The sequence below is a fragment of the Danio aesculapii genome, chromosome 12, assembly GCF_903798145.1.
Source record: "Danio aesculapii chromosome 12, fDanAes4.1, whole genome shotgun sequence".
Lineage (NCBI taxonomy): Eukaryota > Metazoa > Chordata > Actinopteri > Cypriniformes > Danionidae > Danio > Danio aesculapii.
The window spans coordinates 23,768,977-23,784,518 of record NC_079446.1 but is presented as its reverse complement, the minus strand read 5'-3'; the positions used below and the strand labels follow the sequence as shown (position 1 = coordinate 23,784,518).

At 34.8% G+C, this 15,542-nt stretch overlaps 1 protein-coding gene across 1 annotated transcript in view; it reads right to left on the bottom strand.

Moving 5' to 3' along the window:
• rgs9b (regulator of G protein signaling 9b) overlaps positions 1–15,542 on the bottom strand; it is a 41,737-nt gene that overhangs the window by 14,700 nt on the left and 11,495 nt on the right. The window contains exons 3-12 of the mRNA XM_056470201.1: positions 12,649–12,699; positions 11,162–11,268; positions 10,001–10,052; positions 9,748–9,806; positions 6,951–7,027; positions 6,524–6,605; positions 2,876–2,938; positions 1,716–1,745; positions 1,572–1,633; positions 1,331–1,444 (exon numbers count right to left, since the gene is read on the bottom strand). Of these exons, the coding sequence (XP_056326176.1) occupies positions 1,331–1,444; positions 1,572–1,633; positions 1,716–1,745; positions 2,876–2,938; positions 6,524–6,605; positions 6,951–7,027; positions 9,748–9,806; positions 10,001–10,052; positions 11,162–11,268; positions 12,649–12,699 (697 nt within the window). The remainder of the gene's footprint in view (positions 1–1,330; positions 1,445–1,571; positions 1,634–1,715; positions 1,746–2,875; positions 2,939–6,523; positions 6,606–6,950; positions 7,028–9,747; positions 9,807–10,000; positions 10,053–11,161; positions 11,269–12,648; positions 12,700–15,542) is intronic.

Genomic DNA, 15,542 nt, shown 5'->3' with positions numbered 1-15,542 from the left:
GACATCAAAATATATAAACAATACATATATATTTATAATATATAATATTTGTAATAAATACAATTTTTTTTTTCTAAATAGAGTTAAATTGAGTACTAAGACTGATGGAGAAAGTTGCTATTCTCTAGGTCGATATGGTTTAGGAACTATAATCTCATTCCGTTTTTGTGGCTTTGATTACAATTGGCAATAGCTTGGTGCTAGGGAAAATTTTCAGGCAATGTATAATATCATTGTGCCTGCTGCAGCCAATAGCATGGCAGCAAAGTTTCTTAATTATTACTCCAGAGATTATAGTTGCTAGCCATATCAACCTAGAAAATAGCAACTTTTCATTGTCTGCCAGAATCAAAACAGGAAAATAATTTGAAATAGGTAAATAATTTAAACACTTAAATAATAATGGTCTCATCCAATTCAATGCTCCCATACCCTGAGAGATCCGTTGAATGGATTCAAAAAGGTAAAACTGTTTAACTCTAGGGCAGTTTTAAGGGTGCAGTATGTATGTTTGACACCCAGTGGTTGAAAAATAAAATAAACGTTTGAAATTGAACTTTAGAACTGACTCAGTGCAAGCCAACAAATATCAGTGATTCAGCACATTTATTTAATAATCTTAAAAATGTTTAATATGTATTAATTAAATTATAAACCTTACCATTTTGTGAGTGAGTGCCTTTTCTGTGCTTCTCATTGGCTGTATTAAAATATCTGTAGTGTTTCATCTGGTGCAAGCCAAATTGCTTATCACTGCAAATCTTGTCACGTAGCGTGTTGTTAGGACAAGGGGTTACAATGTAACCTGCTCACCTAATGTTTACGTTCGTAATATTTATATTATTAGCTAATTAATAACCTCATGTGGAACTCTGAGTCTGCTACTGTCCCCCAGAAGTAACATTTTGGTCACGGACGCATGCTTTGAGTGCCTTTCTGAATGAATCAATGAAATTTGTGGTTTTCAAACAAGGCAAAACAAGGAAATATACTGAAATGGCATTGGGCAGATAAAAAAAAAACAAATAAAAAGACAGCGTTCAACTTTCAAAAGCAGAATAACTGACTTCAGCACTGTTTTTCAGATAAACATAAATGTTCACTTGTTCACATGTTTCTTAAATATCTGCAAACATATTATGGTATTTTTATGCTTTAGAAGAGTTAAAAACTTACATACAGCACCTTTAAAATGTATTCTTTTTTTAAGTGGAGTGTTCCTTTAAACATCATTTAACCCTTTTTTTTCATTCTCACTTAACATAATGTCACATAACAAAACAAAAAAGTGATGGAATCTAATGAAATGCTTCAAAACACTGGAGCTCACTTTGGCATGTTGAGAGTCCAATATGTTATATCATCCGTTAACCAGGGGCTACTCGGAAGACACGGGTGGAGAAAGGGGTCGTGCTCTTTGTATGTTGTCGAGTACTTAACAATTCTGCAAAAGATCACAATAAAGTTAAATACATCATAATTAACATAAATGAATTACAAAAATATTTTGTTAACAGAACTGTAGCAATAGAATAATTCATGAATGCAGTTTTAGTATAACAGTAACTTACGCTCCAATCGACACGGATGACTTCACCCTTGGTCTCATGATGCACTGCTGAGTGAACAAGATCTGCAAGTAAACGCATTGATTCAATGATTCTAATTGATTTTGTGGCCTTTTACAATGAACTAATTGAGCCAATTCTACTCACAATTCTTCTGTAGTAGTCAGATGTTTTTTTCTGCAAAACAATTTGGAAGCAGTTTTAAAGGAAGAGAAAAAAACTGGTGAAGAGAGATTGTTAACATTTGAGCGTGTAGAAAAGCCTTATGACAAAAGCCAGAGAGAATCTGCAGACATTTTTTCCTATTATTTTCACAGACTTGTGTACAAAATCTGTGAATTCATGAGCAATGATTTTGCGAGTGTGCTAACTAAAACTAAACACATGAAATAAACAAATATTAACTTTTATTTGAAGGTTTACATTACAAATCCAATTAGAACGACTTGTTTGGTAAATAAGGTAAGTCTCATATAATATATCTACTAAAAGACAGAAAATATGACTTTACAAACTGTATTGTACATTAATCATATAAACATTTGTATAATATTCATTAACATTCCTGACATTAATATAAACACTCAATAAATATGTTTACACACATCTACATAAGTAGATAGACTGAATAAGCTCGAAAATCTGCAGCTTTCTGCATGCGCAAATTCTGTGTGAGTCTAGGTATAAGGCATAGTAGAGAGAAAGAGAGAGAGGGAGAGAGAAAGAGAGATAGAGAAGTTCAGCAATACATTTATTTGTACAATTTACTTCACATTCTGAATATAATCCTTATAATACGGACATCCTCAAAAACTTATTTGATTCTCAAGTACCACTCATAACACTTCCTTAACTCATCACATTTCACAAAAACACTTATTGTTGCTTTGCGGACATGCAATGTTATTTCAAAAGCGTGTACTCATATTTCTATTTTACACAGACTAATATATGTGATCCAATGTGTGTGTTTTCATTTTGCAGTCATCTGTTCTTTATTGTGTTTAGTCAAATCAAATCTGTAGAAAGAAAGAAAGAGAGAACTGTGTAAGACAAGTTTGCTGCAGTGACAAGCAGTGAGATTACAATCATTTAAATCCCTTCGGATGTTAGCTGAAAATAGACATATCCTTGATAAGCCTCCCATCACAATTATAATCTCGGTATTATTATCTGTTAATGTGGTTATAAAGCCTGTTGTCTCATTACAAGATTCCTCATCAAGCCTACAATGTTTTCAAAGCCTAGCAGCCATCATATTGCCCTTTTATTTTAAGAAACGTCTTAATCGTCTCACATACCTTTACCTCCTCCATATTGGGGTCGATCATTCTTTCACGTCCATAGTCCATGGCACTAACTGTTCCTGGCTTTTGGGTGGAAAACAGCACATACTATGAGGTCTTGGTAATGTTATAAAACGTTATTTACAATATTAAGTCTTAATCTAACTCTAAAGGTGTCACATTAATTGACCTTATAAACTCACTGGCCACTTTATTAGGTACACAATTTTAGCTGCTTATCTAATCAGTCAGTCACATGGCAGAAACTCAATGTATTTAATGCTGTAGTGCTAAAGTTCAAACCAAGAATCAGAATAGGGATTTTAGTAATTTTGGTGCCAGACAGGCTGGTCTGAGGATTTTAGAAACTGCTGAACTACTTGAATTTTCACGCCAAACAAAAGAGTTCTATATATATATATATATATATATATATATATATATATATATATATATATATATATATATATATATATATATATATATATATATATATATATATATATATATATATATATATATATATATATATATATATCGAATCTGATTGGCTGATAGCCTTGCGATATTCTGCAATAACAGTACTATTACAGCCTCTTCATTCTTGTGTTTTACTCCGCCCACATAGAGCAACAGCAGATCAATAGACTCACTACAGTTTGACAAATATTGCAGCTGTTAGACAAAATAATGTACTTTTGAGGCTTTTTTAGGAGAAAATGCAGTTGTTTAGATTGCAACTTCGCAGTTTATTTATAAGGACGGTGCCTAATTAAAAATATTTATCATTTCGGAGATCAGCGGCGATCAGCCTGTCATGCTGAGCTGAGCAAAGAAGGGTGTACCACAAGATTGCTACAGAGACCGCAAAATAAGCCCTTAGAGGAGAAAAACTCTGCGTTTTTTTTTTCATATTTCAAACTACAGGTGAGTAAATCATTATAAAACAGGTAAGTTACATTCTAAGTCAATCTCTCTCTTTTGTATGTTGTAGTGCTGTATTTATCCAATATAATCTGCTAGTGTTTGTTTTGCTTTGGCTTTTTCTGAGTTAATTATTGTGATCTCCCAAATCTCTGTAGACTGATGGCATTTCATGCCGTTTTTTAGACATTAGACGTTACTCAAGAGAATGATTCAAAAACTAGCTCTAAAGAGACATGTTTTTAAGCAACTGTTTCTGCTGTTCGGACGTCAGCTGCAGATGTGAATGAATGGTGGGAGAAAGTAGTTCCTCAAACAAAAGAATTTTTATACTCTCCATGTTTGATTTTCTTTTTTATATACACGATTATGCTGTCAAACTGTATGCATAAACGCAATATCCCACTCGTAGCAGTGCGATATGGCTGTATATCATCACACACAGTGGCACAGTAGGTAGTGCTGTCACAGCAAGAGTCGCTGGTTCGAGCCTCGGCTGGGTCAGTTGGCGTTTCTGTGTGGAGTTTGCATGTTCTCCCTGCGTTATATATATTCTAATTTTTGCAATAAATTTTTTTTTTTGGCCGTTTTGCTCGGCTCTCTTATTTGTTCTTCCTTTATTTTATTATTACCATTATTATTATCTTTGCTAATATTGTAAATATTACTAGTACTAGTACTAATTGTCTCGGACTATTACTAGTCTCCACTTTTTCCCCCTTTTCTTTGTGAAGTTTAAATGTTAAACTAATTTCGAGAGGAGCATGTGCTCATGATTGACCCAGCTGGTCCACATTAGCTAATCATGATCCTCCAATCAAAGGATCCCAAGTAACTATATATATCCTCATTTCCTCTCTACAACTATCTTCGTCTGGAAGAAACCCCCCTCCTCCCCTTCTTCCACCTTTATCAAGAATGGGCGGCACGGTGGCCTAATGACTAGCACGTTTGCCTCACAGCAAGAATACCAATGGCGTTGGGTCTTCACTAGGCCATCTGGTATTTCCGTTCTGCTCTATATTATTGATAAAATAAGCCTAAATCTTTTTCTAATGTCTTACTCTCAGGAAGTTCACCTTGGCCTCAGCAGCGGGGGAGTTTCAGATCGACCTGAGCTCAGTCTCCCCTCGCCCTGTGAAAGGAGGGAGCCCTGGGCTCGAGGATACCTTGAGCTCAGGGCTCTCTCCCGGGACAGCATGCCAAACAAGCTATGTATGTGTACAACAACAAGCTAAGTGTGACCTCTTGAACTTTCTTTTTTTCTTCTTTTAATATTTCTCAAAATTCTATCAATCCAATTTGTTTGTTATATCAAGAAGCATGTCTACACACACACTTGTACAGCTATCTTTATAGGGACTTCTCATAGCAGTAATTATTTTTATACTGCACAGACTGTTTATTACATCATCCTACCAAACCCTACCCCTAAACCCAATCCTCATTGGAAACGTCATGCATTTTTACATTTTTAAAATGTCATTTTGTGTGCTTTATGAGCCATTTCCTCCTAGTGACCACAATGTCCCCACAAGGTCAAAATAAACTGGCATCGCTATACTTAAATTGTAAGAAATACAAAATATGCACACAAACTCATTAACATTACCACCAAAATATTTATAGATGTTCACACGTTCATATTTGGTTGTTTGTATAAATGGTTTATGCAAATATTGTCATATCCCATATCGGCACAATTAAAAAGTGATATGTTGATGACAAACATCAGAGAATGGCCAGACTGGTTGTAGCAGATATAAAGGCAACAATGACTCAAATAATTTCTTGTTATAACTGAGCTCTACAAAAGAGCATCTCTGAACACTCAACATCAACAAATCAAACCTTGAAGCAGATGAGCTACAGAAGCAGTCTGTCACCATCTCGTTCCCAGCCATTCCCCTTACCAACCAGCAGAGGTCATCATCACCGGAATACTAGCCATTTACTGAATTCTAAATCTCATTGCCCAGCACCTGATGACATTTGTCACCCGCATATATATACAGACTCCTACTGCAGTTTCTTGCGATGTCTTGTTTTGCCAAGTGGACATTTCTGAGTGTATTATAGATTTCACTGGACTATTTCACTTCACTTCCTGGTTGCCAACTTGTTTGTATTGCTGATTGTGATTGTTCTCTGCCTACACAGAACACAGCCTGTGTGTTTGTGTATGACTCTATGCTGCCAGCCCTGACCCTTGCCTGGATTCTCATTTATGATAACTCTCTGTGTGCCCTGACCACTGTTCTGTTTGACGACGCCAGCTTTAAAGCCCAGTTATCCATTTCTGTGAGTGTTACATGTTGCATTGTCTCTGTGACTTGCAAATAGATCCACAATCTCCTGAGTCTCCCTCACACAGACAAAGAGCACAGTGGTGACAATCCTTTCAGATAAAAACAGCCATGTCCATCACTGCATGGCCATAGTATTAAGTAGTACTCATTTTATATTGGCTTCCACTGGCCATGTCACAAAGTCTCAAACTGTTTCCTATGCATGTCAATGAGTTACTAAATTCAAATGGTAACCAAATGTGAAAGCAACAGAGCACCTTTGATATGTGCTGGAAGGGGAGACTTGCATCATGTCAACCATGCTGAAAAATTTCTAAGTTTAAAGTTCCCAACACCTTGTTCAATCTATGCCAAAGAATTAAGGTGGTGCTGAAAGCCAAAGCAGGCAAGGTTTACCTAATAAAGCGGCCTGCAAGTGTTTTCAAAGATAACTCACCGGTGGCCGATGAACAACCCAGTAGGCACGTTCCTGACAATCAAAAACCACCCGGTCTGGTTTCTTCCTCTCCTTACCTGCCCTAAAACAAGCAATTAGCCTTGTTAAATATTTTAATACAAAATATAGTTAGAAAATAAATCAAGAAAAACACAGAGCCTCATTCACTAATCCATAGACAGATGTGTGCGCACATTCATGCAGGTATAAATATTTCTATGCAGTCTTGCCTGTGTTTTATGCAATTACTAAAAGCTGACACGTAGGCATGATCATTTACAGTACACTCAGTTCAATAATATTGGAAACAATGAGTAAAACCCTTATGTAAATGATTTGTAATACTTCGTAAGTATGAATAAGTGAATATTATTAGTGAATAAGACCCATGCCTAATCATAAAGATACTCCAATATTTAGCCTCTACCTGTACTGCTCTTTGGCCTGCATTACAATAAAATCCCACTTGTGATTCATCCATTTGTAAAGATTGTTGTACTCTTCCTGGAAAGAAAATCAAACAAATTTTACACTTATTAATTCCAAAGTATAGTAATTGGTCATGCAATTTATCACAGGTAAAAGCCTTCTGAGAAATAAAGCATAAATATTATTTAAATGTTAGTTATCCTCAAAATGAAAATTCTGTGATCAGTCAGATTCAGAAAACAATTGAAGATTTTTTTTATTATTAAATCTGCAATAAAGAGATTGTATTTCTAGATGATTTTAGAAAAGTCTATTCTTCATTGAAAGTCTATTCTCCCAAAACATTGATGCTTCTAGATCACAAATACCCAAACTAGGGCCCGTGGGTAGGCATGTCATTATAATCAATATATAGACTTATTGTGCAATACTTGGAGATGACCTCAATAATTTGTGCCGTTGTAATATATATTTACAAATTCACAAATAGCGTTCAAGCAATTTTTAAGCACTTTTACATTCAACCTTACCAGTGTCAAGGTTTATAATTGGACATTTACCTAATCGGACATTATAGGACATTTACCTTTTTAACATTTAAAATTTTAACAAATTATAGAATCTTAATAAGCTTAAGAATACTAAGCATTTCAATTTGTTTATGGCTATTTGCATTATTATGCTTTTATATAATCATTATATAATCAGTGGCATGAAATGATCTCAAAATGACAATAATATCACTTATCGAAATAATTTGTGACTATATATCGCGCAACAAAAATTCCTTATTGTGACAGGCCTACCCGCAGGCCAAAGTTGGCCCATGGTAACCTATCTGGCTTGCCATCCCATCTGAGAAGAGAAGGAGAACGATGGGGAAAGTTGCCTTCAACTGAAAATTCCTTTAGTTTCTGAAGTTCTAATTCAACATAACCATTTGTTTGTTTGTTTACTTGTTGAGCTACAAAAAAAGCAAACTGAAAAATGTTTCAATTAAATGTTGTGAATGAATCAAATTTTCTTTTAATTGGCCACTTTATTAGGTACACCTGTCCAACTGCTCATTGACGCCAATTTCTAATCAGCCAATCACATGGCAGCATCAGAATGGGGAAGAAAAGTTATTTAAATGACTTTGAACATGGCATGGCTGTTTGTGCCAGACGGGCTGGTCTGAGTATTTCAGAAACTGCTGATCTACTAGGATTTTCATGCACAACCATCTCTAGAGTTTGCAGAGAATTGTCCAAAAATCTGGCAGCTCTGTGGGCACAAATGCCTTGTTGATGCCAGAGGTCAGAGAAAAATGGCCAGACCGGTTTGAGCTAATAGAAAGGCAACAATAACTCAAATAACTACTCGTTACAACCGAGGTGTGCAGGAGAGCATCTCTGAACACACAACACGTCCAACCTTGAGGCGGATGGACTACAGCAGCAGAACACCCGTGACACCGGGTACCACTCCTGTCAGCTAAGAACAGGACACTGAGGCTACAACACCACAGGCTTACCAAAATTGGACAACAGAAGATTGTAAAAACGTTGCCTGGTCTGATCAGTCTCAATTTCTGCTGCGACATTCAGATGTTCAGATGTTATTCAGATGAAAGCATGGATCCATCCTGCCTTGCATCAACGGTTCAGGCTGGTGGTGGTGGTGTAATGGTGTGGGGGATATTTTCTTGGCACACTTTGGGACAATTAGTACCAACTGAGCATCATGTCATTACCACAGCCTACCTGAGTATTGTTGCTGACCATGTCCATCCCTTTATGACCGCAGTGTACCCATCTTCTGATGGCTACTTCCAGCAGGATAACGTGCCATATCATAAAGCGTGAATCATCTCAGAATGATTTCTTGAACATGACAATGAGTTCACAGCACTCAAGTGGCCTCCACAGTCACCAGACCTCAATCCAATAGAGCATCTTTGGGATGCGGTCAACGAGAGATTCGCATCATGGATGTGCAGCCAACAAATCTGCAGCAACAGCATGATGCTATCATGTCAATTTGGACCAAAATCTCTGAGGAAGATTTCTAGTACCTTGCTGAATCTATGCCACGAAGGGTTAAGGCAGTTCTGAAGACAAAACGGGGTCTAACTCGATACTAGTAAGGTGTACCTAATAAAATGGCCAGTGAGTGTATATAATTATAAATATGATTACACAATATTTTTTATATTATTAAATTAGAAAATTACCATGGCAACTTAATGTAAAACTATTGGCTCACCAACCTCAGTCAAGTTTGGTTTTTGACCCTTCATAAGAAAAAGTTTTGGCACCCCTGTTCTAGATGTTTCTAAGAGACATAATTTTAACTTCACAAATAATCATTCATCAGGGAACATAATCAGAAATTGTACTCCTTCCACAAGAACAAACCTCACAGGACATGTGACACGCAAGAATGAACCTGAAATCTGTTCTTGCACATCAAAAAACAAGCTTGAGCTTGAGACCAAATCTGGTTACTGTAAGCATTGTTCGCTGATCAATGTTTACATGTTAATAAAAGCAAAAATGTTATATATTCATCATTTATTTTCTCTTTAGAAGACTTGGATTAAAAATGTTCACATGGACTTATTTTTTGATCTCTTAATGAATGTTTGAAACATCTGAATTTTATGGTAAATATAACTTCAGTACATGAACAGAAAATACTCATATTTAATTTGAAAAGATCTTCACTTGTGTTAAACTACATTATATATGGTTTTGCAACAACAAGAGGTTAAGGAAATGATGACATCATTTTTCATTCTGACGTCTAGTTACCTGTTCATACAGCTCCAGCATCCCTTTCTTGCGTATATTTCTTTTCGCCAAATATATTGCTGAAAATACACATGAAAACATCTGACCTTGCCAGTAAAAGCCATTTGAAAGATGCGATGTGACTCAACATGAAAGCAATTTATCACATTCTTCATCCCAGACAGCTGTTTGAAACCATAATGAATAATCTCACTGTGAAATATTGCTATGACAACCTATCAGCACGCATGGAAAATGAACCACAATTACACACCATAGTCTGTGTCTTCCACCGGCCATTGCTGTGCAGGCCAAAAATATGGTGTCTGGAGGAAGAAATGTATGGAAGAAATGTAAATGATTAGTACAAAAGCATATGGACTGTAATGTAACTTAAACTGCAAAAAGGGCAAGGTCTTTTCTAAATTTGTGGACATTCACTCAACACATACACACACACACACACACACACACACACACACACACACACGCACACACACACACACACACACACACACACACACACATTGGTTTTATTTTATTCTCCATAGAAATACTGTATTTTATATTGCAAAAAACGCTTGTTTATTATATTGCTTTGCTCTAATTCGGACCCTAAAACCTTCACATCAAATGTGTGGCAAATATCGAATGTTAAATATGATTTTTAAGGGTTTTGATATATGTAGACACACGGGATGTGCTCAAAAACTACCAAAAACCACACACACACATAAACAATAATATATATGTTCAGTCTCTTCAACAGGATTTCTATTGTTTCTTTAAAGAGATAGTTCACCCAAAAATGAACATTTATACTCACTATTTCATCACCCTTGTCGTTCAAACCTTGAGTTTATTTTTTGTTGAACACAAAAGAAGATATTTTGATAAATGTTAGAAACCGGTAATTACTGACTTCCGTGGTAAAAAAACAAATACTCTAGAAGTCGATGGTTATGTTTTCCAACATTTTTCTAAATATCTTCTTTTGTGTTCAACAGAACATAAAAAACATAAACAGGTTTGTGACAAGCAAGGGGTGAGTAAATAATGACAGAATTTTCAGTTTTGGGTGAACTATCCCTTTAAGACATCAGTGTATCATCAGGAGCCATGAGTAATAAATGTGTATTGCTCCAGTATGTATATATTTTGTTGATTTGTGTTTTATGAATCAACAAGGACCACGGTTTGAGATAAAGAAATGTTAATGTTATACTGAAAGAAACATCACAGTTCTTGGATGGATTTTTGTACCACATGATCCAATAGAAAACCCCCCAAAATATGGTCTTCAAGAAATTTCTTTTTTACTTCTTATATTATTAATAACGCTAATTATGATTTTGGTAAAATTGTATTGCATTTGTGTCCATACTGAAGTGGCCATGTGTGTGTATAATATGTTGAGGTTGTTTGTTAAAGTTACCTGAAAGCGATATAGGGATGTGTCTGGTTTAAGGATAAGTCTCTTATGGTCTTGTAGTGGATAGATGTATCCAAATGCCACCATCATGGTGCCCATAGCTCGGGCCTCTAAGGATTAAGACACAAAAGACGTTACTTACTGCATTTCCACTCAAAAAAAGGAATCATGATGAAGTTTATCATAAGCTGTTTGTAATCTTTGGATTTTGTTTACTATAATACAGTTTTTTGTATGTTGTCAGATTCTTTAGAATCAATCTAAATCATTAAAATCAAATACTATTTGATTTAATCAGTTAAAATATACACTGTAAAAAATGCTGGGTTCCACACAAATCCTTCATGTTGTCCCAACACAAATTGCTTAACTTAATCGATTTTAAAAATTTAAGTGGACTGAACATAAAACAATTAGGTTGTCCTAAAAAACCTCAAGAATTAGTAGTTTGTATAGAATTTGTAGTTTGAACTAGCAGCAAAGGATATTTTTGAGTGTATGTATATGATATAATTATATCTAGATACAGAAACTGCCAGATCCAACTAGTTAAATTCTGAGACTGGTTTACTTAATATTGAGGGACAATATATATATATATATATATATAGCAAGACCCAAATGAACAATACAACATACTGTATCCAACTTTTTCCTATGCCCCATGATGCTGTGTGTGAATCATGTGAGTAACTTCCATTAAACTTTAAAATTTAAAAAAACAAACTAGATACAACAAGGTGCCATTATTCTCCTCACCATTCGTTCATTGAATATTAAAAAGAAACTTATTAGATTGAACCAATCACTTTCAGCAGGCCATAAACAACCTCGAAAAACTCAAAAGTCTTTCTGCAGCAATATTATGGATTTATATTGAATATCACTGTATTGTAGGGAATACAAAGAGAGAAAAAAATGGAAGAACAAAACCCTGTAAACTCTAAAGACATTTGACCACAGATGTTTGAGACATTCATTTCAAATTAAAGGTTAGTTCACACAAAAAAGACAAATCTGTCATCATTTACTCACCCTTTACTCGTTTAAAACAAGTATGAGTTTTTTTATGTTAAAGATTTAAAAGTTTAAAACCTGTAACCATTGACTTCCATAGCATTTGTTTTTCCTACTATGAAAGTAGAGCATATTTCAAAAAATCTTCTTTTATGTTCGACAGAAAAAAGAAACTCACAAAGATTTGAAACCATTTGAGGGTGAGTAAATAATTAGCACATGTTTATTTTGGGGTGAATTATTCCTTTAAAACACCAAGAGTAAAGTTATTTCCAAAACAGATCAAAATAAAGCATAAAGTCAAACATAGATCATAATGTGTATTCCAGAATGTATACGGATTATTTGTAGCACAACCTTACGATTTAAAATAAAGCGCAGCACTCATTTGTGGAAAAATATGTATAGCTTTTTTTTATTAATCATTTTACAATTCTTACATTACTACACAAAAAACAATGTGTTTGACTTACCCAGAGCATCTACTTTGAATCGATTAGCAATCCATGCTACAATATCTTCCCCTAAAAAACACAAAATAGGGGAAAAAAACACAGTGACCATTATATTACGTTTCACAGCAATGAAAGGACAGTTCAGTAGGTGGAAGCTTTGGCCTTCCTATTGAATGCGCCCACCAGGAGTCTCAGCACAAACACACACACACCATGTTGGAGAAAATGGACAGAAGAGAAGGGATATTATTAGCACATGCCAAGGGAATAATAGAATAATGCTTCTTCTTTCTTTTACTAATAGATTATCACCGTACCATCTTCTCAAGTCTTCTCAAGTGCTAAATATTGAAATCCAGCATTATCTAATCAAATATGCACTCATTTGATTACGTATTTATTCAGAATGAAGCCAGGTTCAGAATTATGTTTAGTTGTTAACTGTTTAATTTTATTGACTGAGAGGTTTTTTATAAAGGGGATTTCCATTTATTTTTCTGTATTTTGCTTGTGTTTGTATATGTGTATGTATGACTACTTGGGCAGCATGTTGCAGTGGGTAGCGCTGTCACCTCACACCCTCTGGGTGAGTTGGCATTTCTGTGGGGAGTTTGCATGTTCTCCTCATGTTCGAGTGGGTTTCTTTCAGGTGCTTCCCCCAAATTGTGTATGTCCTGGTCAAAAATGACCCACCTCAAAAATTAGATGTTACGAAACACCAATATGATGCGGCAAAATATCAACTTCTATATAATCGGCCCTCTTTAGTTCAAGAAAACTGACTATTACAGATGTGTATAAATGAATTAAAGCAACAGACACAAATAGAAAAAGTACTAGAAACACTTTTTTTTTCACTAGCCTGACCCAATAATCACCAGAAATTGATGACAATGATGACTAGTGCATGTTTTTGCCTATAATTTATGCTTTATATTGTACTAGAAAGTTTAATAAAAAATATTCTTGAAATAAACAACATTTCCTGCAATAGGAAATAAAGAAACCTAAAACAGTTATTTTACACACACACACACACACACACACACATACACACATTTTGTTTCTTGATTTCTGATCACCTTTGGTTTCTATGCTTTCGTTAACGTTTAGCACAAATAAACACAACTCATAAAAGTATAGAAATACCACAAAAAACTTGAGAGAACTCTCTAATTAATCAGAAACACACACATTTAAATAAAACATCCTGAGATATCATATATATATATATATATATATACATATATATTTTTATTTATTTATTTTTTTTTACACATTTTTACACAGTATTTTACACATTTCTATTTCTTCTTTATCAATTTAGCAGGCTTGTGAGACTCATCAAAAGCATGAAAGGGATAAACAACAGTGCATATTAGCCACGAAACAAAGGTTCTTTCTCAAAATAGGTATCGCACTAGGACTTGGTGCACCACTGTGTGTCCCGCTGAGGTTCTCGTGATGGCAGACTAATGAGAAGATCCCTGCAGGGGTGAATCTGAGTGCCTTCATTAGTGCCTGCCAGCCCGAAGAGCAGATCGTTTCATTTCAATCAATTTTTAAACAAAAACCTCAGGTGTCTTTCCATTATATCGTTTACATCAAAAATGCTGTAACTAATCAGTGGCTCCAATTAGGTGTAAGCAGTGCAGTTAATCACTAGCTGTATGTTACACATACAATGTTACAATTGTTAGCTAATAGAGCTAGATAGAACTCATTTAATCCATAGACATTTATGTATTACGGTATATAGATTGGTTCAGTAGTGATAAATAGACTTGTGCTGAGATTTATTAATACAGTATATCATGAAAACGAACACCTGAGATTAATCCAAAATGTTCTGATTCTTTATAGACCTATTGATCGTTACAAATTTACAATAAGGCTCCATTTATTTTCCATTTGTTAACATTGGTTAATTAAATTAAAGTGTTCATGAAATCTTAGGTAACACTAATTTCAAAGTTAATGTTTATTTAATGTTAACTCATTCAGATCAGAAGCTACAAATGTTTTGTTTAATTGAGCTAATTAATTAACGACGCAGCAGGCACAGGATGTCAAAATGACATCAGGTTGACGTTGAAACCCAACGTCAGTCCGACATCAATGTCCAACGTCAACCAAAAATCAACCAAATATCAACATCTAATGATGTTACAGCTTGACATTGTGTAGACGTTACCACGATGACATCTATCAGATGTTATATATAAATGTCAGTATTTGACATTAATTTAACGTTGGTTTAAGATGTTGGCTCAAAGTTAGATTTTGGTCACTTTCCAACACAACCTAAAATCATCCAAATATCAGTGTCGTTTGATGTCATTATTGGATGTCAAAATAACGTTGTCCTTGACGCTGACTAGACATTGAATTTTCGTCACCTGATGTCACGACCTAAATCTAACCTAATATCAGTGTCTTATGACATTGTGTTCCTGCTGGGGAAGTTCAGTTGTATTTCTTATAACTAAGACTAACACAATGACTTCTGTGTAAATGTAACTATTTATTTCTCCAAATCATTGACTATGCTAAAATCTTTTTTGCAATTTTCAGGTGTACTTCATTTCCAGAATGACTGGTCACATTTGATTCCATTGTATTCCTTGCCCTACCGTGGTAGTCAATTGTGTCCATCATTTTTCAAAATGTCTACACTAAATGTGTCCAGCAGAAGCAAGAAACTTACACAGGTTTGGGGGAAAGTGATCAACACCTTTAATTAGTTTGAAGCATATAATAAAGCAATACACAAAATAGTTTTTGAAGGTTACGTTGATATAGTAATAATATTGTAAATATCTTAAATTATCAAGAAAAAATCTGATACTGTCAAATGCCTAATGATAAATAACATTTCTGCCTGAATGAACCTTGTGTAGATGTTGCCATGT